Source organism: Macrobrachium nipponense, chromosome 3 (assembly GCF_015104395.2).
Source record: "Macrobrachium nipponense isolate FS-2020 chromosome 3, ASM1510439v2, whole genome shotgun sequence".
Taxonomy (NCBI): domain Eukaryota; kingdom Metazoa; phylum Arthropoda; class Malacostraca; order Decapoda; family Palaemonidae; genus Macrobrachium; species Macrobrachium nipponense.
In genome coordinates, this window is record NC_087202.1 from 106,251,034 (window position 1) to 106,277,293 (window position 26,260).

Below are 26,260 nucleotides of genomic sequence, written 5' to 3' on the forward strand. Positions count from 1 at the left end.
AGAGAGAGAGAGAGAGAGAGAGAGAGAGAGAGAGAGAGAGAGAGAGATACCCTCTCTGAACTGAAGGGAATCTATTTCCTTATGCAGAACAGGGGGAGAGAGAGAGAGAGAGAGAGAGAGAGAGAGAGAGAGAGAGAGAGAGAGAGAGAGAGAGAGAGAGAGATAGCTACCTACTCTGAACTGAAGGAGAATCTATTTCCTTATGCAGAACAGAGAGAGAGAGAGAGAGAGAGAGAGAGAGAGAGAGAGAGAGAGAGAGAGAGAGAGAGAGAGAGATACCCACTCTGAACTGGAGGGGAATCTATTTCCTTATGCAGAACTGAGAGAGAGAGCGAGAAAGAGGTTAGCTACCCACTGTGAACAGAGGGTGGATAATATTTCCTTATGTAGAACAGAGAGAGAGAGAGAGAGAGAGAGAGAGAGAGAGAGAGAGAGAGAGAGAGAGAGAGAGAGAGAGAGAGAGAGAGAGAGAGAGAGAGGAGTTACCTACCAAAGGCTCCCTTTGCTGAAAAAAATTAAATTACTGGAAAATTGTTGCTCCTTTAATTCCACTTATGAGAAACGAAGCTGTCCTCAGCCACAAACAGGACATGGACCGGATCAGTGAATGGTGTAGTCAGTGGAATATGAGGGTGAACTCCAATAAAATGAGAACACTATTGAGTAGCAGATCTCATACAGATTTTCCACCCCATCCTCCCCCTTCAGGTGGATGGGACTCTGCTCAATGAGTAAAGCTTTAATATTCTAGACGTAAATTTTGACTTGCATCTTACTTTTGAGAATGCCACACAAAAGTTAGGTACTGTTCATAAGGCCTCACATACTTAGGGATAAAATAAGTGCAACCTGTTTTAGGTCACTGAACTAGAATACTGTCCTATGGTGTGGATGTCTGCTTCTGCCAGATATTTACCTCTTTTAGATAGAGGGGATCGTGGTGGTAGGTTTCTGTTTCCTAATATTAGCAGTTATAACTTGGACCATCGATGGATGTTTATTGTTTGTCAATTTTTTATGAGTTGTATTTTCACAGAGATCTTTCACATTAACAATTGATCCCTGAACCAATTTTCCTGCCGAGAGCAACCTGATTCACTGAACAGGACCACCAATATGCAGGAAATATGCCTCGCTGTCAGACTTCTCAGCTCCAGAGGTCCTTTATTCCTTACACAGCTAGACTGTGGAAGCCTTCCTTGAGGACGTCATGCAACTGGAGTATCATATGTTTAAGCAAAGATGCAATGCATTAGTACTGGCATAATACAATTCTCCTTTGTATTTGAATAATTTACTAACATTTCTATTAATTTATTTATTAATTTATCTTATTTTTTAATAACCGATCTCCTTCTGTATTTCTAATTACGTACCTTTGTTACTTCTTTCGAATGAACCATATTCTTTGGAAGCTTGAATTTTGAGTCAATGGACCCTGCGGGCTTGTTCCATATGAATAGGGTTCATATTTTGAATAATAATTATAAATGAGTAAAATGTATTATTTACTAATGGCTGGTAACAAGGAAAGGTACTGCTGAATCAAACTGACAGCAAAATTCTGTGATACTTCTGGTAGAACTTTTGTCTTAACTGGAATATTCAAAACTCTTGATATCCCAAACTTCACATGAATCAGAGCCAATATGGCATAAATTTCCATTACCATTACTGTTACCACAATACACTAGCCATCAATAGACAGGTGAAATTTTCATTAATTATAGTACCCCCTCAGCTCATTTAAACTTAAACTTAGAAATTCATTCACTTCTTAGCTGCTTTTGAAATGCTGCATTTATTTCTTCTCTTTGCTATATTTTTCTTTTTCAGACAGATTTATTTTACAAATGCATGCTAAGTAAGTTAACTGAATATATTCCAAGAATTCATTAGCAGCAATCTTCCTTCGACTTAGAAAATTCTAAACATAAATCAGTATCTTATACTGAATCACCTCTCCTCCTCATTTTAATCCCAGCTTGCTTTGTCTAAATTAGCATTCAGATAAAAAATCTAGCATAAGTGCTACTCTTTTGTTGCAAAAAAAAAAAAAAAAAAAAAAAAAAAAAAAAAAAAAAAAAAAAAAAAAAAAAAAAAAAAAAAAGCCAGACTTGAAACTCCAGAAGTACATAAAATGTAAGGCAGTGTGACTAGTTTTTTCTGATGAATTTGAAGTTGAAAACCATAAATCAGATCTTCTGTAAGTAAAATAAAAGAAATTTACAAAATAATCTGACTTAAATCCACACTTCCCTAACACTTTAACAAAAACAAACAAAAAATCCAAACTTCACTTACTGAAGCAGATTACAAATGAAACTTCAAAATTGAACCAAAATACAACGTACTCTAGTTGAAGGATCTTTTCCTCAAAACTAACTAGAAAAAGTCCTTTCTGAATACTAATAAAGAATATGACTGTTGATATGCTGTAATCCTCTAAAAATTTCCTTGTCACAGAATAAAGTTCTATAAATAGCATATTGAGAAAGAAATACCAGGTTACTTAAAAATATCTTATGTTTAATGAGTAAGGAACAGAATCAACCTTAACACTATCTTTGTATTCAAAATAGTTTTAAATATACAGTAACCATAATAACATTATTTCTTGGTAGAAAGTTATCTCATAGCCTACTTTAAAATAAGTTTAACAACTGTATTATTTAATCCATATGGCCAGAAACAGTTCATGTACTGGGTTCTCTGAGGAATTCGTTCTTGGACATGAAGATTCTTTAGTATGTACAGAAATTGCTGCCCACCTACTTCACGCCAACAGAAATTGGCAAGTATAACATGAAATATACAGGAACTTGCAAACTTTTTATATGAAATAATCTATTAAAATCATTAATCTTAATTTTCTGGTCCATAAGATTAATTAAGTAACTGCCTGATACTCAACACAAAAGTTACTGTAATATAAATTAGTCTACTGTACTTACTGAATAAATAATAACAGAATTCACTAAAAGCAATTTTTTTATGTACAGTATATTAAATAGACATTTGTGTCAAAAGATAGGATGAAGAAGGCTGATGCGAAATCTACCTGGCAAATGAAATTATCTGCTTGTACTCACTTGTATACAGCATATATTACATGCCCAAGATGTTTCAACACTAAAATGTTGCAATTCCAATAAAAGTTTGACATTAAAACTTCATGATACTGAAAAAAATCTGTACAAATTTATATAAATTCAGAATGCTTATTAACCCTAATGCCCTGCCAAAATCTCTCCCTTATCTCAGTGTTCTGGAGCAAAGAAACCATTTGTTATTTTAGATGGTCCATTGCACACATTAACAGGGACTGTACAGAATTCATTAAAGTCTATAATATCTTCACCTCCTACAGCTATATCAGAGGTAGTTTGGAAAGACCTATTACAAGATTCAACCTCCATATCACCCGGGAGAAGGGATGAGAATGGTATCACATTCAAATGATCATGATGAGATGAAGATCTTTTAAGAGTATCCTGATGCAGGTGAGACTTTGTAGAAGATAAGAGGGGCCTTGGACGGTGGAGGTGCATGTCAAGGCCAGATCCAGGACAAGAACCACAGGCACTCTCATCATCTTCCTCTGTTAATAATAATAAATGGTTAGTAAAATTCATGAAAATAACAGTGAAAAATTAATAAAACAAAATGCTGAGCAAGGCTTCAACACATTGCTGTATAACTATTATTGTACTGTACTGTATTTCCTCTTAAAATACTAAGTACCTTCTGTTTACTGTTAACACTTGATATGCAACATTTGCATTATATGGCATGTGGTGTAATAACCTTAGTACATACAGTATCTTAGTTTACCTGCATTCCTTGTGAAAATGACCCTGCTTGAACTAAAAGTCAATCATCAAAAGATCTTCAAATGATTTATATAAAACTAGTATTCATGAATTCATTGAAGGGAAAACTAAATTTCTAAAGGCAATGGCTCTTCATGCACTACAAAAATACATGTGGTGTACTGACATCTTTAATGCCCCTGCAGATAACTTCAGACACTAAAACATACAAATATCATTGGTAAGGATGGACTAACTGGTGAAACTCATTATCATTCAAAATGGTTTTTGGTAAAGAGCTTCAATTTCCCTTTGTTTCAGAGCTAAGAAAAGGAAAAACAACCTGCACTCGTAAAAGGTGATATCTGGCAGAATTCACACTTTCTTGCCTAATGCTCAAAGTTCAGATCATGTATTTTACAATGAAAAAAGATCCATCCTTACCCCAATTCACATCCTAATAATATCATGTGACTACTATAATGTGCCTTCAATATATGGATATTTAATGATTTATAAGTAGGATTTATTGTGCAAGTTACTATATAACATCATAATATTACTACACCTAACAAACTGTGAATACTAGATACCTGTGTGTGATTTCTTACAGATAAAAGAGCAGCATTTAATTATGAAAACCGAAGTAAACTTATTACTGCTAAGTGGGAAAATGGGGTATCCATGAAGAATGCATTTCATATCATAATGGATGTAAAGCACTTCAAACATTCAAGGTAAGACAGAAAATATGCTATGTACAATATACCTGAAGTGATACCCTTATCATCATGATGATGATAGTTTACTTTCAATAATGATTAGATGCAAATACTATTCCAAATTTATATGAGACTGATTCTATCTACATAAGTGAAAATAAGTTATTAAGCATTGCCATTCATATGGTTTCAGAGTAAGAGCTTTCCAGTAAAAAGATTTCAGAAGAAAGTTCAAGAGCTGAACCTCTTGAACAGTCAGTTGTTAACCGCTCAAAGTAAAGGGAATGTAGACATGCATCCAGATTCAAGCAAAAGAAAGAATCCTAAGCAAACCATTTTCCATGGACTTTTAGGTAATCCGGTAGTATAGTTCTTGATAAAAACTTTTTCATATATAAGGAGCAAATCAGCATCATAAACAGTGACCTTTTGCAATATATATTAGACAAGAAATTTACCTTCAAGTCATTAGCTGCAGTAGTCAGGCATGCCAATAGTGAATGAAGACAGATATGATAGTTTTGAGTTTTTGCATATGCTAAAAACTACTTTCAACTTTAAATTAAAGATGTCATTATAATGTAACCAAGTTAACTATACTATAAAATATAGTATAAAAGCAAAAGACAATGATTAGACAAACAAGTAATATTAGAAAATAAAACCATGGGGACCAAACTTTTTCTATACATGATAACATCCCTAGACTACAACAATCATGATATATGAGAGAGAGAGAGAGAGAGAGAGAGAGAGAGAGAGAGAGAGAGAGAGAGAGAGAGAGAGAGAGAGAGAGAGAGAGAGAGAGAGAGAGAGAGAGTTTATAGTTGATATAGTTTATCACTACATGTATTACATCACAAAGTCAGCTCACATAGTAACCACAAAGGATTTGCATTTAAAAGACTATGGAAGTATATGTACTCTTCTATGTTGCAAGTGCATGAATGAATTGTAAAAATACTGAAGATCTTCAAAATATTTCTTGGTTATTTAAGTCTAAACCCATACTTGGTGCTGGTTAAAATTAAACCAACAACATAAAACACTTATTTCAAATTCTAAAAAATCTGTTGAATAAAAGCAAACAGTACTTTTAATTATGAAAATTTGCCCGGTAAAAGGTGAGAACCTGGAGTCAAATTACTACTTAAAAAGAGCAGAGAATTTTTATAAAAGGCAGGTGTCCTTAAGTAAAGGATGGGTCACCTGTGCTTTGCCAAAACCATAATATTGCTTCTTTGTCTGCAACCATGATGTACACATATGGGAGAGGGAGGTGAATACGGAGGGTAATTCCAAAAAAAAAAAAATAAAAAAAAATAACACGTATTTATGAGAATAAAAACAATTTCAATAATTTTTGTATTTTCATAGCACCAGACCTATCAATTTTATTCTCGATTGATGAATACTTAATGAGATATCACTACAGTCTGACTACAGATTGGTGTCTGATGTGCTTGGTACCCGAAATTGATTAGAACTACAGTCTCTACTTGAGTACGTAATGCTTAGTGTAATCCTTGTAGGTACATTGAGACTGAAGACTGATCACAAGAAGTTCATAGACTTCGACCACGATAGGCATTTGGTCTAGCCATTTTAATTTTCCTAAGTTATTAAAACTTAAGTTCCCGTAGACTGGAACCAAGATATTCCCAGTTCAACATAACTGGACAAACCATGCATCACTTGATACTTCTGACCATATCAAGTAATTAATGATTTATATCTGAACTTCCTTTTATGTTTGTTTATAAGTATGATAATTGATGTTGTAAATGCAAATGAATCTGCTTAAAGAAGATACTATATTTCTGTTAGCAGAATTAAGTGAAACTTTACTTGCATAGACTGGAACCAAGATATTCCCAGTTGAACATAAAACAGATTACAGGACGATGTCTGAATAAAGACGAAAGCGCTTGGATTCCTGTCTATCAATTCCCGTGGTATTCGCTTATTTATGAAGTCACGTGCATCTACTGTGATTTTTTAAGCATAAACCATATATAAAGGAATTAATAACATATCTGAACTTCAAATTAAGTTTATGAGTAATGAATAGATAGTATAAATGCAAATGAATCTGCTTAATGAAGATACTATATTATTTTCTGTTAGCAGAATTAAGTGAAATAAATGTTAGTGGCACTCTTAAGTGTGATCACTTTTAAGCAACATGAGTCTTTTCCATTCCATCCTTTCACCTTTCAAACATTTCCTCCACCTCTTCACATTCTGTTGTTAACACTAAGTCATCAGCACAAAACATCCATCCTACAGCAATTGTACCCCATCTCTATCCATGATTTTCCATTCTCATTGCATAAAGTAGACCAAATACTGAATACACGCAGAGTTGAAGGTGGAGCGCTACTAAAACTTTGAGTTCTAAAGTATTACCTGGTCATATGTCCAAGTCTAAATGCATTTATGATTTACTACTTGCCTGCCTTAGCATTCTTATTTAAGTTGGTCTTCAGTAACACATATGTAGTTTGATAAACTAATTTATCTATTCACTTTAATCTGAAGAAAAAGTATGAAATGTTATCAGTTTCTTTTTGTTTCTACATTTCTGGATGTAAGACCTTGAATGCATACATTTCCATCATACAATCTAAAGAGCTAAAACATTTACATTTTAAATCTAGGTCCCATGGTTTAGGAATGTTAAAAGGTCATACTTACCGTAATGCCAAGAAGTTAGAATCCAGATGCTACATGGTATTTTGAACATGCCTATGTCCAAAATTAATCAAATAAAATCCACAGCACTAATATGAAATGCTGGTTTCATATCTAAAACAACCAAACACAAAGCTGAACCAAAGAAAAAAGCAGCAATTTGTGCAAAATGGAAAAACCTTTTAAAAAATCATTGCTCAAAATATAAATTGATAGCTAACACAAGAGGCTCGAGGAAGATGGCATGAAATAGAAAAGATATAGATATAGTACAACCAACAAAGTTAAAGACTCCACAAAAACCTGAAAACAAAGTATCGAGTGAATAAGCTGCCCTTAGCAAAACAGTGTATGAAGATTGGGAAACCGCAACTATTCAATAGAGAGCAATTTATCCTACAAAACTCGACCATTTAAAGTAAAATCGTTGCATATTTCATAGCTCTTTTCAGTATACTTCAACAGCTGAAAGAAACTAGAATCACTATACTGTAAAAGCTTCTTTGAAATCATCAATCCTAATAGAAATTTCACTCCTACAAATATTGTACACTAAATCAATTTCCATTCAATAAATACTATCCTTTTACATACAGCAAAGAAGTTTACTACACAGTACAGTATCATCTGTTTTGTTTAGTGAGTTATATGTCGTCCATACCTGTAGATTTGAGAAAGTGTTCCCTGAACACCTCAATAAATAGGAGGCAAAAAATTTGTTCTTCACTTTAAAAAGAGGAGAAAGCATAAGAGAAAAACAAAGCATTAATTGGACATTATCATGATAAATTTGCTTAGCTAGATCACCTAATCTTTAAGGGGACAGGAGGAAAACATTTCAGAATCAGTGCAAGCAACCTTGAAGTGTTTGCAAGTGTTTAACATACATTACAACATAATGTTTGCATAAGCAAAATAAAAATGTGCTTAAATTATACTAATACGTACTGTTTTCAATACTACAATGGTTTTTATATTGGCACCATTACTACAAATAAGTCTGTGATCATTCAGTACTGTAACTAACTTTTATTACAAATCTTTGCTGAATGTAACAAATCGCTGTTTAAAAAGATAGGAGGAAATATGCCAGTCATCCATGTAGTGGCAGTAATACTTGACCTGAAAGGTATCTAATTAATGAAAATACATGTTCCAAACAACTCAATATAAAACAAAATACTATACATATATAAATTTGGTCATGTGGTTTCACAATATGACAACTATCCACTTAAATACTATTACACACTATAATAGCCATATGACAACTACCCACTTGCATATTAAACACTTTATAATACGTAGCCATATGACAACTACTCACTTAAATATTACACACTAATAACCTGTCACAAGAAATAATACATCTAGACAACTGCTCCACTAGCAGAAAGACTCATGATAATGCAGCACTATAGAAAAAAAAAAAAATCATGGATTGAGGTCATATCTGAATGAGAATGAAAGGTTCTAAAGCAGGACATCACTTGAATTCTAATGATCCTCTGGACTTGTTATATCAGATTTACATAATCAAATTGATTCATTTTCCATCCACAAATTGAACTTATATACTTCAGTGGGCAAAATTATATTTATGGTATTTATCCAAGTCACTAAGGAAAGATGTCTAGCTTCCTGAAGACGTCATACTGTCAGAAGAATGAACAAATCCCTGTAAGACACCCATAAGCATTCCTTATTGTTAATACTATATGTACTATCAAACATATGATTTCTCACCGAAATGATGGTATATAATAGTAGTCCAGTCCTACACAATGTTCTCCTTTATCATCTAGTTTATGTTTCAATTTTTATTGTAAATAATTAGCCCAACCTGACCATTAGAGGACATTTCAACTCTCATAGGGGCTGGCACAAAGGGTTTGTAGATATTAGATTTTATTTAATTCCTTGAACCTCCTTACTATTAAATATATAATCGGATAAACCAGAAATGTTGGAAATTTGTGAGGTTTTTTCAGAGTTTTGTTTCCAACACTTGTTATATGTTGTTGGCAATTAAACATCAGTAACTAACTCTGACTCTATAACTAAAATAACACAATAAGCATATGTCCACATATGCTATGGATGAATAAAAAAACAAGAAAAAATGAAACATATAGCTGAGATAATAGCTGCCCTGGAATCTGTTCCAGGGATTGATTTAAAACCCTAATTTAATGAGTTCAAAAATATATAATTGTGAATTACTTATATAAGTACAAAAAAAACACCCAGCAGAAACATAATAAAAGATTACCTTCTATTCACCCAAGAAATACGGCAAGTATTTCAAGTTTTACATAACTAGCTAAGAAAATAGTTCTAGGAAGACAAGACATGAATAGCACAGAAACCTAATTTCTCCAGAGGACAAAGCCCTTCTACGATTACAGAAGACTCAACAAGGTTTCTAACTTGCACCTCACAGAATCCTGATTAAACTATCACACTGCATTACTTCCATGGCAAGTACTACTTCTATCTTCCAACTACTACCCAAATTATTACATTCATGTTAAATCACAGGGAAGAAATTTCATACTAAAAATAACAAGTCCCTCAAACCTAAAGTGAATAACAAGAGGAAGAGGAAAATGTACATTAATATCCTGTGGACATGACAGCAAATTGAACCATTTCATCAGACCCTTTCTTTACCGAGCACTACCCTTGCAATATCCATATTGCCAGTCAGATTAGTTACACAAGAGTTAAAATCCTTATGAAATAGACTCTTATGACATATATTAACAATCATACCTAATTTGCAAATCAGAACTCTTCCAAAAATTTAGGGATTGGATAAGCAGTTGAAATTTAGGCAAATTAGGATAGCTCTCAATTATGCTGTACTACACTGAATAGCCTAAACTGATGATTGCAACAATGACTTTGCATATTCTTTAAATGTACGTGTAATCTCCATTTATAATAAGAGGGGTTTAACATTTTTACTGAATGACGATAAAATCAGACTCCTTAAGCTATACCTATACAATGATTTCCTCCATTTACAATTAATAATTTCTTTCTTAAAACCTCTTTATAAAGTTGAACAAATTTCTTTCCAAACTCACCCAAACACATAAGATGACCCTTCCCCAGTAAACAAATACTATAGTACATTCTATTTTATCGTAACTACCAAGAACAACAGAAAAATTTAAAAACTAAGTCTTTTAAGTGGATAGCTTTATTTTTCACTTTGACCACTACAAGGATGCTAGGCATATCCAATTTGGAACCAGGTAATGTTCAGCACTATCAATAAATTCATGTTGAACCCAGTGAGAGTAACCAACCACATGCATCAATTAATATAAAAGGAAAAACAGAAGCCACTCTAAAAGTCCTCCATTCTAATAGGGAATCAAAATTGAACAATCAATGCTATGGAAGATGCATGTTACAAAAGATGAAAAGAACAAAAAATAATACAGTACACTATGATGCTGCATGTGCTTTCTCAAATTCTATAAAAACAATATTAGAAACATTTAAATTATAAAGCACTTTTCATTACACCTGAACCAAAATTTGCTCCTTTGAAATCTATAATTACCTTTTAGAATGTCCTTTCGTTGTGCCATCTGGAAACAAAGTTTGTCTGGGATCCCATCGTAGCATCCCTCAGGCTTTGATGCATGTATACATCAACCTCACATGAGGTAATAATCTACAAAGATGGTCACATGGCTCCATACTCACTAACTTAAATTCCAGTGAGGCTAACTTTCTACTCTTAGAACCGAGAAACAAAATGTAAATTCAGTACTATAGTCCAGAAAAACAAAACTGTAGCACAATCTGCTGTAGACTTCTTACCACACCTCAATTTCTCTAGCATCCAGAAGTTTTAAATTTGTAAAAATAACAACCACCTTTCACATGATACATAAAGGATTATAACCCACAAAAACCAATGCTAAACCAAAATCAAGAACTTGGCATTTCCTACAGTTCTAAAAACAAAGGAGCAACGAACTGATTAAAAGCCTGCTGACAACATACTTTGCCATAACAACAAAATCAAAAAGAATATATTACCATTTTAAGTTTTAAGAGCAATATTGTGTCATCTCATTGCTATTTAACAAAATCAAAATTTTTAAACATAAATGTATGGTATTTTGAATATGAAATAACATATCAATCTTCAAGTCTGGAGCTCTATTGTCAGTTTTATTTAACTGCTTTTTGCAATGCATTAAAAAACATTACCCTACTTCTAAAACCACATATGAAAACCTGATCAGTAGGCATAACATCTCTTTACTTCTGAGTCTAGAAAACAAATGATGAAACTCAGGCAATATGAAGCTGTTGGAAACATTAATAAGATATGCATTGTTTACATCAATAACCCCCATACTATTAACAAATGAAGGCCAATCTAATTTAATTTTAAAAATCTGAAATGAATTTTGAAGAGCTTTCATACAACTCGACTGTACATCATGGCAATGAAATTTACATGGCTCAGCTGTACAGTACAGTACCTAATTACCTTCTCCAGACAGTACTCCCTCTCACAAAAATAGTTAAACAATGAACAACTTAATCAATTTCAGTACAGTATGCAAGTGCACAGAATGCACAGCAGAAGTGCATACCAAGCACAATACATAATGTATATGGAATTTGTGAGTTGGAAAATAGTGGACTTTTGGAATTTTCATGAGGCACATGGGAAAATCCAAAATATCTCCTCAGCAAGACTGATGCACCCTCAAACTAAGATTATGTATGCAGCTCTTCTGAAATCTAGCAATCAGCAATAAGTACCATGAAGTTGAAAACTTTTTTTTTTTTAATTCACAATTGTATGAGAATAAAGTTTACAACTAAGCAGAAAATACAGTTTAACCAAAAACCCTTTAATAAAATACAGATATCAAAACCACAAAACCCTGCCAGCAATACCATAGAAAGCACTAATAGGATATACTATCTGTAATCATCCGCAATAGTCTTCCATTGTAAGCCTACAACAAGCCTGCACCCACAATTTATTTTCAAATCCTATGTCACAAGCACATCTCTATGAGTAGACAGTCCCCTGTTATCAACGGGGGTTCTGTTCTGACGACTTAATGATTAGCATTAATCACCAATAACCAAATATTGGAGATTTTCAGCGCATATCAGCTCTGGTAACCAGTTAATAGCACCTCTGTTAGGTAAGTATTGGCACCAATAATGGAGTATTATTAGTGCCAATAATTGGAAATCAGCCCATTTTGGCAGCTAGACTAGCACCATAAAACCGGATCACTGATAACAGAGGTTGCCGATAACCAGGGACTGCCTGTACGTACTAAGAAAAGCTATGACCATATTACCTTCCAAATTACCATCAACAGCTTTTTAAAATGAAAAACTGGGGACAAAATTTACAAAACAATAGAGTTAAAATGAAGATCTTAAGGAGTTTAAGGATTATTATTTGAAATGTTCACTCTAACCACTGAGAAAGACTTCTGTATTGAACAACAGCTGAAAACTGAAGAAATAGGAAAGGTTAGCGGGTTGGGCAGCTATGTAAAAAGAGATAACAGTAAACAAATGAACAATAATGGACAGAAGGAAATGCAGCTGGGCCTAAAGTGCTATCAAAAGAACCATTATGGTGTGCTAATTACGCATTTCCCAATGAAAAGATCCAAGAAAATTCTGGGAAAGAACACTTCTCCAAAAGAAATCACCAAAACATAAGAAAGAGGCTAGGGTACAAATAGACTGAGCGCTAGCAAATGAGGAACTCAAAACCCAATACATACCTACATGTATATGACCGTAAATGTAATTCACTTAACGAAGGTACTAGGACTCCCTATGAAAAGCTTTGAAAATCCAGTCAAGCAATGAAGTTACAGTAATTATCATGACACAATTACTTCTTTGCTGCTTAATTTTGAAGGACTGGTTAACTATGAGTATAGTCACTTGATTTTTATGATTTGTAAGGAAAACCCATGTTCCATAAGTCCAACTTATAATGAGTATGATCAAGTATCCAGTTATATATTTGGGTATCCATACTAATTATTAGACTGAAAGAAAAGTTTCATAAGGCTAACTATAAAATGCTAGAACATAACACACTGTCAAACGAGATAGGCAAATAAAAATGAGCAAATTCATTTTAAGGAAAATACATACCACCCCCTTTTGGATAATACGTTATTTCTATCACCTACTAGACCTCACAACAGGGACGGCCTTGCAGTCAGGCCCATTATTTCATATGTGATAGAAGAGGCAAACATTATTAGTTCTCTTTTTATGAGAACTTATCCAATCAGAGCACTATCACAGTCCATGACAGTGAATTAAGTGTGTGTTTCAGGGAGGAAATAATGTACATAGGTAACTAGCATTATTTTATCAATATATGATAACTCAAAATACAAAGCACTAGAAACAGTTGACTAACATTTAAGGACTTCTTATTTTTTGGGCGCAGTAACCTTGCAGCTTTTGAACATCCGTTGGAAAAAACAAATGGACAAGAAATGTTCACAAATCCGTAAGAATAAAATCCTCTCTTGAATATGCATTGTTAATTAAGATACTAAATCAATTCAAATGTATATCAAAATACCATAAAAACAACAAAACTTCACCAAAGGGGCATTACACTTATAACTGAAAAAGGATGAAATTTCATAAGATAAAAATAAAAAAAACCAATTATAGGAAAAACGTAGCTAGTGTGTGGAGAAATTAAGACTTTAATATATCCAATTAATTATTTCAGCATACACAAATCTGCACTGTTTTTAACTACTGTACTAGTTATAAACCTTAAATTTCTACCAAAAAACTTCATCACAATTGTGATTATCTGTGTAAGTAAATATTAAACATCCTTCCATTAGCCACTTTTGCTTATCTAACATTATTCTATTATTCACTAATTTACCCTATTTGTTATTCACTGATTTATCCTATTGTCATTCACTGCTTTAAACTGGCTGTCACAAATTCTGTTGTTCAAAACAGAAACATTTCTCTAAAAAATTTATATTGAGAGATTATAACCAAGGAAGTCATCACCTAGGCAAGCAGCCTCTTGAATTATGCTTCCCGAATCTGGTTCCTCTTTGAATGCATCAAATATTAGTTAAATCCTACTTAGTCAACTTGGTAAATTTTTTTCAATTACAAAAGTTCCAATAAGCAATATTTCTTAAATAAACATACATGCAAAAGTCAATAACAACTCACTGATACACCATTCATGTAGTGTCAATTACACTGTTTTGCATTTGTGTAACATATTTTCAAAAGAAAGACCCCTGATTATATGAACACATGAAACAAATAGCCACCTTCCGCACTTCTCTAACATACACCATAACAGCACTTAACGAAATGTACTAGCATATTTATTATACAACCTAAGTTTAATGTTCTGAAAATTGTTACCTGCAATTTGATGCTCAATTTCCATTTAGTTTCTGCTCAGTCTACAGCAAACTTACAGTCTGACCAAAAACATTCATTTAGCATCTCTGGCCATGGCAAACACAAGTTACTGATCAAAATTGTAGTTGTTTGTATGATGAGTGCAAAGGAAAAAGTTATTTTAAGCGATGAAATTGGATAACACTGTACATTAAAAAAGTATGTTGTTCCAAAGTAAAAACTAAAACAGTAAATTACATTGTGACCACAACTACTAATTTTAAGTCACCCATTTGTCAAAAGATGAAATATTCAACCTAAAAAACCTTATCTACAAAAATTCTTACTGCATTTTAATTTTATAATTTCACCACTTAAAACTGGACAATTATTTAATACTGACAAAAAGTGGTCTCCCACATTCAACCACAGCCCTACAAAATGCCACCAAACAACTTTCCCCCAAAGACCTGCCACCCCAGATAACCATATCACATATAGAGTCATATCTTTCAAGTTTTCCAGAAGAATGATGTTTGTCACTGTATAAAATATTGATAAATGTTGATTAGCTGGTCCAACAATGTAAGTAGGAAATTCTTGTCAGAAGCCATAACTTTATACATTAACCAAGAATAATCATCTTTATGAAGTTGTTTGGGATAGGATGTAGGGTATTTACAAACTGCCTGTTTTCTCTCTGCATGCCTAATAAGGATAAGGGACGATCCTTCAGATATGTTCACCTAATGCTTAAGTGATTATTTTGTAACCAGTTTCTTGAGTATTTGTAACTTTCTCTTTTATTTCGTTTCCGAGAAATAAAAAAATCTTGTTGATCGATATCCTGTGTGTGTGTAAATTCATGAAGTTGACTAATTCTTCTTAGTATATTTTTACTTTGGCTCTGAAGATGTTATACTGATGGCATTCACATTCATACAATACCAGATGACAATTCTTTGCGTTTGACATCGAGGCAAAACTAAATTCAAGAGCTCTGAACTTAAAGGTGTTGGAAAATTGACTGAATGAAATTCAGGCAGTGATGATATGTACAATCCAGCTTGACAAATCCTATTTTGTTTCCAAAGTGCTTAATAACTGTTTACTTGTTGGGGGATTATAAATCTTAATAATCTTTGTATTCTGGACATATAAAACTTTATGATTTTAATATTTTAAAAACTTTTTTTTTACTTTCACAAAGTGATATTCATATAAGTCTTCAGAAAAATTTCTGTTAAATTATTCCTATTACGAAGAGTGCAATATTCTTCTGCACACTTTATATACGCATATTTTGATATGTGACAGTTATCTGGGATTGGTAATAATAGTTGTCCTGGGTGGCAGTTATTCAGAGTGGCAGTTTTTCAGGAGGTAAATGTCTGGATACCCAAGTTTTCCTCTGCTTCTGATGCATGACACCATGCAGTAAAGGCTAGAAAAGATTTATTATGCAGAACTTAAAAAGGAAAACCAAAGCTTTTACTTTGTAATTCTTTCAAATAAAATCTAACTTCATGGTACCCATCTGGAAGCTTCATTTATGTCTTCTAACAGCATATTAAACATTATTCCTTAATGCAGTGAACTATGTGATGAAATTACAGTACTGCAGTATAAAACTTACTGCTATTCTAATAAAACTTGTTTTCAGTATACATATATTTTTGGCAGAAAAGTAGATTGTATGGAATTAAACGAACAATAAGCCACACAAACCAAGAACAAAATCTTATTGAACTTATAAACCTATCAATTACATTCTTCCCAGTTCACAGGGCTTCACATATCCTAAAAACCCCTGCAATTTCTCTCACTGAGGGTTTTCATTGGTGTTAGAAGTAAAGCTTTCAATTTCCCTAATATAAGCAAAGATAGCAGTTTTAGTTGCTGCATTGGAGGCTATCAGATACCAGTGAATTCTCACAATCTGACAACAAATTTTGAAATACATGGCAATGATATCGATACTGGAAGCAATTGCAGACTTTCTTGTAGGAGCTCTTCTATTCTTGTCTTCAGTGAGGAACTACTTCTGGTCTGACTTTGTTTCCTCTTCTATGGAAGTGAACAATGCAGAGAACTAAAGTTCTTCCTTTCCTGTAGGTATACATCTTCATGACTCCATTTGAAAAATAAGCAGATTTTTCATCCAAAATGGGAGGACTAACAGCATTTAATATTAAGTCTGGAAGAAGCTATGAGATTCAAGGTCCTCAATTTTTCTAGTTTTAGGAACTGGATTTTGGTTTGAAGAGTCACAATTATTCTGCAACAACAGGAACTTTCCCTGTACGTATATTCAAACTTCCTCTTTGAGGAGATACTTGGTCAAGTAACGACACCTGGTGAAGAAACCTTCTTGGGACTCAGAATTTAAAAAGTTCTGGATAGTTTATATCAATGAATGCCAACATACCATGACCTTCAGACAAAGGGAATCTCTAACGGGGGAAACTGGCTGCAAACAGATGAAACAAGAAGTCAAGAAGGATCCCAGCTTTCAGACATTAGTTTCTTGAGACAAAAAGGGGTTCACCTACATAAAATGGTACATATCTTCAAACTTTGCTTCCTTAGACTCAGCAATTAATCAACTCATCTTGGACAGAGCTAGGATGATCTTGGCTAAACCCATTGCTATCAGTTCATCCCTTATTGCTGCTGTATTGCCTGGGCCAGAAAAAGTCCCTGGCCAGAGGTTACTCCAAACAATGTGGAAGCTCTGTAAGAATTTCCCTAAGATACTTTTCCATCATTCTTAAGACTTCAAAGACTCCTTGATATCCCAGACACATTTGCTTTCTCATTTGGAGTCAGCAAGCTTGTTTATGAACAAAGAAATCTCAATTACACTATTGCCACGCCTGTCCATGGATTAACTCCTCATTTCACAGTGGAAAGCGGACTCCTGATGTTAGATTCAGCTGAGACAGTAATCTCTTCTCCACAAAGAGACTTTCTAAGGAGAAAAAAGTTGACTGAAATTGCAGACAAAGTCAGTAATCGCTACAAATTGCCCACAGAAATTCATGAAAGTATTCACTTCATTATCATTTTCCGGGAGGATTGTGAGTTAGTGTTAGTTTTGTACTGTTTATTGCTCATATGCTTTCCTCCTTTACCTTCTTAGGAAAATCAGTCGTACCTTTAGAAAGCATCTAGATTCCCAGAAGTCACTGCATCCATACGAGTGTGCACACACGTTTGACGGTCAAAACTCCCTTTTGCATCCTTACAGGCAATGTAACTCCAATTACCTATTTCACCTTCTTAAGGTAAGTGGTACTTGGTCTCTTTATTACATCATTCTCTTTTCTCCATTCTCTCTCCAGTTGTCCATAGGAATTGACAAATTCTGCCTTTGGTAAATATACAGCGTTTTGTATTCTCAATGTTATCTATCGAGACTCCATATCTTACTGTATAGATAGGATTTTGATTCCAGTTCAGAGATCTGGATGCCTTGCTAATCTCAAGCCTCAGAGCTCTCATGAAGAACATTTGCACTAATCAAGCTATTCAAAGGTTTTCTGCCCAGAGCTAAATCTTCTAATTACAGGCTAATGTAAATGATGGGTTTGCAAGTCAAAGACATTGAATTTTTTTTTTATTATTAAACAAGATTTCTTTAATACAAGCCCATCACTTACAATTCTGTCCCACCTCCCAACCCAACTAATATCTCTAACCATAATCTAGACTAAATGAGAAAGATTACATACTACCGGTCAGTCAGCAGAAAATTTTCTTCATATTTGGGAATAAGATGTATAGGATTCATGAAGACTCATGAATAAGCACTTATGTAAATAATGAGTCTGTGGTAAAAATTAAATTTCATTTGATGTAAAGTTTAAATTTATATGGTTTTTCAAATAGTACCTTGATTTTATGAAAAAAAAAATCTGATAACACATCACTGAGCAAAGCAACCCCAGTGAGTCTTTCATTTGAAAAATGGATGGTACATCATGCAACTTGATTGTGGTTAGTTTTTGTCCACCTACCCAATATTAATGCTCATGTTCATTTTCACTTTTTCAAAATTTATACCACAACTACTTTTAGTTTAGAGAATTTTGAAGTTTTATTGATTAATATACCATTAAAGAATCATACTTACTGGGGGTGACTAGCAATTTTCTGATTAATTATATGGCCCACTTACATTATGATTATTACTAAAAGATAGTCACAACATACTATTAACATACCTCGGCGGTGACCAGAGAAAACCAACTTTTTTGTAAGGCTAGAACTTAAGTTGAAATTAAATCCCTACATAATTTGCAATGACTGAAACTTGCAGACCAAATGCCTAAGTTCTCCAAAGTCAGTTAAATACTGTAACTACATACCATAAAGAAATGTTAGTAAAACCCCAATCACAATTCTTGTTAACATTATGTCAAAAGAAACTAGTATCACTTTTATCTCAAAGGTTTTTGTTCCACCATGCTAGGGGACATACCCACACAAACACTCAAGGTAATGAGAAACTGGAAAAGAAATATTTTAAAAATTCATGTTAACTATGGAATTTAAACAAAATCATTACTAACAGAAACATGAAATGTGGACAGAAACAAAGAAGCACAGGCTATTCCCTCAACTTTGTGACTGTCATGCTTGCCTTCAAACCTGCCTGTAATTTTCATAAATAAATGTTGTCATGTATCAAAGCTATTCTAGTTCCTACACAGTGGTGTAATCTAACTATCTTTTGATATATGAATCAAAGCTAATCTAGTTCCTACACAGTTGTGTAATCTAACTATCTTTTGATATCTACAAGAATTGAAAAGGGAAAGTGAAATAATGTTTAAAGTCCTCAACAGATATAATAGCATCACTTTTACAGTCAAAACTCAATAGGTCAATTCAAGATGTTGACAGAATTACATAAAGACTCTACAGTTCAAGAATACAGAATCTGCATGAATGATGGTGACGCCATGAAAGATGAGCTTCATGTACGAATAGAAAAATAGATTTCTTTTGATCGTAGGTCAGAAACAGCATGTTGCCTAGTCCTGGAAGCTACAATATATGGGCTGTACAACAAATCTATAGATTTTATAAGGGGGGTTATCATCATTTTCATGAGGTGGAACCCACAAACATGTGGATCACTGTGCATACAGTTGCTAGCTTATGAATTTTCCTGAGAAAAGTATGCCAACTGAAGCCAAACGCTATAGCATATCATGACAGTATACAAAATGTACTTGCAATGAATGACTAACATGCAGTCTTTACACATATATAATCTCGATATATCAAAAACAGATATCCAGTACTGTATGAGGAATTCTATCATTCTCTGTTCCACCTCAACCTTCAACGAAATACACATGGAAAGTGACCAAATAACCTGTCACAGATAAGGTTCTGCTAAGCTGTGGGATGATTTACAGTATAGAGAGATCAGATTTTACCTAAAAAAAATTTATTAAGTACTCAAGTGTTGTCATGTCCCTTGCATATACAAGAGGCTGGAGACATTACAGTTATTTCCTACAAAAAATAATGCAAACATTAGCTGATATTTCCATACCAATAATGAACATGAGTTGGGAATTTGTCCGTTCAGAATGTACCGATGACAGATTTGAGCACTTTTGACATTTGCAAAAATAAAATAATTACAATCAGTAAAACAGAGGACAGTTACATTACATACGTAGCACACTACCAGAACATTTTGATACGGCATATTGTATACATAATATGACTGTTCTAACTCTTATAGCAGAGAACATGACTAAAATCAAGCAAAACTACTAACATTGGCAACTGGCTCCTTCATATTCCCTACTAATTAAACCTATAAACTCAAGCACAAATTTCAACTTTACTCTTACTACTTCACAACGTGTCTTTGCAACCACAATTGTCTTTTTGCTTGGTTAATGGCATACAGAATCCAAAAGCATCAAAATTAGAGTAAGTGGGATGGCTAAATATTGTTAATATACGATGAAACACACTATATTAGAAAGAAAGCAAGAAAAGTTCCTATTAGCATAAGGACTACTTAAAAGTGTCATGCAGAGTATGGAATGATATCTATAATGAACCAAATGTCTAACAAAGATATATAAATGTATATACTGCATTAGTCAAGCCAAGAGCTTTAAAAGTTTGTGTTCATGAAAATTTGTGTCATGAGACTTTAATTTGGTAGGATACATTACTGTACCTTAAATATGCATTAGCTAAGAATACAAAAGGTTAAGAAACTATACACAACCATTTCTTACAGTGCAACCAATAAGAGAAAGCTAATTTCATAGTCAAAGAGTGTTTCAGTACAAAACCTCAGGTTAATGAATGTTCCAAAACCCCTATTTATAGGATGGTGATACTGATTCATCAGTTGCAGTACAATCACCAATTCATCAAGTAAACAGGAAAATCTTCAGGGAGGTCCACAGACACTCTTTGCTGCTGCAGTGCTCAGTTCAAATGAAATTTTTATGACCCGCATTACATGATAGCACCAGTTATTTTAATAAAACATTTACAAGCATTTCTTTCCCAGTACCAAAATCTATCAAAACTCATCAGAAATTAAAACAATACGTAGGTTGTTAACCAATTTATAAAACTAACAGAACAGATAACCATCATGAGAAAGCAAGTAATATCCAAAACTAGTGTCTGCTTGAAAATGATAAAACTAATGGAACAGATAAACCATTATGAGAAAGCATGTGTCCAAAACTAGAGTCTGCTTGAAAATTATACATATTTGATAAAACAAAAGAAAGTTATATACATACAATTATGGGTCGGAAAACATGCAAAAAAATAATGCAGTTAAAAATGCATGTGAATAAATATTATTAGTTTCAAAACTAAATATTGTTAAGGGAAATGAAACAAACCAATGGCACGATAAGGTGAACAAAATATACATGTAATATGAAAAATTGCTGGGCTGTAAAAACCACCAGTGAAAATGAATGAAAAAGAAGATTGCTCTGTAAAACTGGAAAAAAAAAAATACAGTACGTACATGGTAAACTTAAATACGTTAACGGACCTGGGTAAAGAGAGCCACCCAATTATTATGTGTCAATAACTATGAGCTCATAATGTCAAATAATCAAGCTCTGTGTACTAGTGGCAATACAAAACATTTAGACATTTCAAATTAGGTTATGCAGTTTTGCAAGTATGTACAGTGGTACCTCGTTTGTTAAATTACTTTAAACTAACTGATTATCTAGTTTATACTTGAATTCGTCAGCCTACTGCGTCTTACGAGAAAAACTCTACTAATTTTTTTCCATGTACAATATATAGTTTAATGATAACCATATTCAACAAAATAAATAAAAGTATAAAGCATTTAATATAAAATTTAGCTTTCAATATAAAATTTAGCATAAAATATGTATAAAATCGTACATAACCGCGGTGACATCACATCCACCTGACTCAAGACTGAACGAGGGAACGCCGATATGTTGAGGTTGAGGAGAAGAGAGAGTTAAAATATTACTGTTATGTATGTAAAAGCAATAACAATTCACACAAAAAAAAAAAGGGAATTTCACAATAAATACAACGTAACGATAAAATAAGAAAACAATCAAATGCTATACAGGAAAAAAAAAAAAAAAAAAAAAAAAAAAAGTCCTAACTGAGCCAGTGTTTAGTGCACCGAGTGAGACAGGCTAATTGAACAATATGTATTATCAAAATAGTAAATGAAAGAACAAAGTTTTTCACAATAAAATTTAGCATAAACGATTAAAAAAATCATTCATCATTGAGGTGATGCACAGCTAACTTGAAGTAGAGGGAGGGGGCATTTATATTTTTGAGGAATAATGAATGAATGATTCTAAGTTGTCGTGCGTCGTGGTATTGTTGTGGAGAGAAGTAAAGACAGTCCAATCTTCTTTACAATATGTAAGTAAGAGCAGTACCAATTCATGTAAAAAATAAAATGTTATTTCACAACAAATATAACACACATAATGATAAAACATGAAAACAACCAAATGCAATACGTACAGTATAAAAAAAAAAAAAAAAAAAAAAAAAAAAAAAAAAAAAACCTTGCTCGAGTCGGTGTTCCATGCACTGAGTGAGACGATAAAGAGAGAAGAGGAGAGGAGAGGGAAGAAAGGGTCTGCTTCCCACTGATTATCATCAGCTTGGCTGGGATGATTATTCGGCCATTTCTTTCACTTATACTCAATCTGCCTAAATCACTTATTTTTGTTACGGTAAAATACTTATCTAGTAACAATTGCTTTTTACTATTTTTTACCACTGTAAAAGTAACTCAGCTCTATAATAAACAAACTGGTGCCGCGTTCAGCTTCTGCTACCTTCAACTGTTTGTTTAAACGGCTTCCTTGCCAAAAGTTATTTTACCTCACTTTCCTTTTCTTGAACTTTACTTTTTGTTTGCAAAATCCTCATGTTTATTTTAAACTGTGTGTGTGTGTGTTTTGCACCATTTTCACCAAACAGTTCATAAATCATACACAGAAGAAATAAAATTGTGAAAATTTTTCTTCACTCGCCCAAGTTCTATACCGACACCTTTTATTTAGGTGAGCGAGTCAGAGACTTCTGACATGTCCAATTTAGCAGTTCTCTGGTATCATAGCAATATTTTACTAGAAATAGTGCTAAAGAGGACACATTTCACTGGGCGACACGGCTTCCTCGCCCAAAAATAGATTTTTCCTACGTCAAAATCCCTTTTTTATTACTTTACACTCTTAATTTAACTTTTGAATACACTATTAATAGAAAAAATGTGAAAAGGGGGACTTTTTGGGTTGGCTGGAATGAATTGTCCTGATTCCCTTTATTTTTATGGGGATATTTGTTTCATATTTCGAACAAATCGTACTTCGAACAGCCCTCTGGAACGGATTAAGTTCAAAGTCTGAGGTACTATTGTACAGTTAAAGCTTGGTTTTTGTACGTTTCAGTTTTTGTAGACTTTTTTTTTTTTTTTTTCTATGAAATTTTTCCTCGGTTATCATAAGTCTCCTCAGTTTTCGTACACTTGGAAACGCTCCATCCAGGGCCCAGCGCATGACCAGGCCCTGTATCAAGCACCAAAAAAAAAGCACCCTATCTTCTTTCGTGAACCATTCTGCTTTTGTGTTCATTGTTTTGTGTTCTTGCGCTTTTTTTTATTAGAGTGCAACTGCTAAATAAGCCATCATGGGGCCAAAGAAAGTTCCAAGTGCCGAACTCTGAGAAAATGCCTACAACAAGCACTGTTATTATGAATTTAAGGCTGCAGAGGCTGGTTTGAAAAACTCAGAAAACAAATGGGCATACATAATGTGCCTACTTCAGGGATTAAGGACATTTTTGCAAAGTGGAATGATGTAAAAAATTTTGAGGAGAATTATCATCCCAACAAAGAAGTTGTAATCTGTCTCTCCAACATGTTTAATGAAAATGCTGTGTTTAACTTTAGGTAAATTTTAAAGAAATGCCGGAAACAAATGTCTCTGGACAGTCTATTTGTGACAGGGATCCATTAACTCTCAAGCTGGTCCTAGAGCCAGTAAAAATCTAAGTGGGGAAGTAACCTCAAACAGTGCCAGTAATGAACAAAGAGAAGTAACCCCAAATAGGTCCTTGATAACCTAAGTCCTTCTGGAGGGAGATTCCCCTTCCAAAAAATAAATAACCTCTCCTCCTCCCTTTCCCCTCATCTCTGTCTACCTTAAGCTAACAAGTGCTTTCCATAAAGGTAAGAGTGATGTTAAATGTTCATTTATTAATTTCATTAGTCATTTATATATATTTCTTGTTGTTTTCTGTATGTTAAAACTGTTTATTCCCTATAAAATGCATTTTTTGTTAATATTTTTGAGGGTCTGGAATGCATTAATTGCATTTATATTATTCCTTATGGGAATTATTGTTTCGGTTTTTGTGGGAGGTTCTGTTACAGATTATATATGAAAACTGAGGTTCCACTGTAATGTGAAATTCATGATTAAAATTGTTAGTTCAAAGAAAATAATGAATCCCATTTTAATTTTCACAGCTACATAGGTATGTCTGTCAGAATGTTAGTAATGATATGTAAAAGGTCCATTATTTAAGATGCATTATCATTTCATCTACTTTTGGACACATGCCTAGAGATGAATAGAGAGAACAAAGCCATAAAAACACCACAAGCTTTGAAGGACCACAAAACTAACTGCAAATAACCAGATATCCAATATTACTGTTGCACCTAATGTAAAATCATATGTGACTGCACAAATAAGACAATTTACTAAAGCATTCCTCGAAAGTCATCAAATAAAATAAATACATTCACCTACCATTAAATCACACTGAAGGCAATATAGTATCTAAACCTATCAAAATGTTGGAAATAATAATTCTATTTCATCAAATTACGTGATAAACCAAAGTAAACTAAAAGGCAAACTTATTGACTTAGAAAAAATAAGTTGGCAAGAAGTATCAAAGTGGAAATTTAATTGTGTGTGATTTATGCAAAAACATACCATCACGGAAATGAAAAAATGCACTGCAACCTAGCATTCTTAACTGCTATCACAATCCAAAGCAAAGCATGTACTAAATATTTGAAATTATCTTTATCCTAGAACATTCATTATCCTTATCAACAAGTTTAAATTTCATGAGATAAATTCTAGTGTGTGTTTTCAATGACCTGATGAAACTCTAAGCACTGCTGACCCTGCTTTGGTTTTTAATAATAATAATATAGTGATCATATACTGTATTAATATATATTTACCATTATTATCATAAAGAATTATGTAGTTTACCCAGACCCCTGAGCCTTATTTAATAAAGGCTCTTCTCAGGCTGGTAATTTTTATAGATATGGTGAACCTCATATATTGGAATGTGAATACTTTTACTAATAATTTGGTTTTCCTTTCTAATAAAAAAAAAAAACTATCTTGTCAAGACACATCTTCACCAAAATTTTTAGATTATCCCTTCATTATTAATAAAATAAAAACAATCATCTACATTAGCCCTTCATTATTAATAAAATGAAAACAATCATCATTTGACAATTACTATTTTCATGATTAATCCCTCCATAATATCTGGTATTTATTTTTCAATCATAACAGCTTATGACACGGCATGATCAAATCAATTATTATTATAATAGCTGAACAAAACGCACCCATCTTCTTTAGAATTATCTGTCATTGCAATAAGCAGCTGTGGAACTTCCTAAAAACCAATTAGCTTACTAAACAACTCTAATCCATTAAGACATTATCCTGAGGGAGTGTAATAAACTGTAAACCTCGATAAAAAAATAACTTTTTAAGAAAATAGTTCATCTTGTTAAGGTAGAGAATTACAAAGAATATCTCTATGTTACATTGTGATCCCACTTTGTCAAAAAACATGAACCAGATATAAAATGCAAATGATAAGTTGTCCTAAGAAGAGTCATTAAATGTACAGTGACAGATATACTTATGTGCAAAGCACATACAGTAAATGCATAACATGGATACTGTATAATGTGCACTGTATATTTCTAAGCTAAGTTATTTAATAAAATCATAAAACATTTTCTATGTAAAGAAC

The 26,260-nt window shown here is 33.2% G+C and overlaps 1 protein-coding gene across 1 annotated transcript in view; it reads right to left on the reverse strand.

Annotated features, from left to right (window-relative positions):
- Positions 1 to 2,508: 2,508 nt before the first annotated feature.
- The window catches only part of LOC135221936 (TRPL translocation defect protein 14-like), a 188,955-nt gene continuing 165,203 nt past the window's right edge, over positions 2,509 to 26,260 (reverse strand). Inside the window, 1 exon segment of the mRNA XM_064259966.1 lies at positions 2,509 to 3,601. Coding sequence (XP_064116036.1) covers positions 3,261 to 3,601 — 341 coding nt within the window. The 3' untranslated portion in view covers positions 2,509 to 3,260.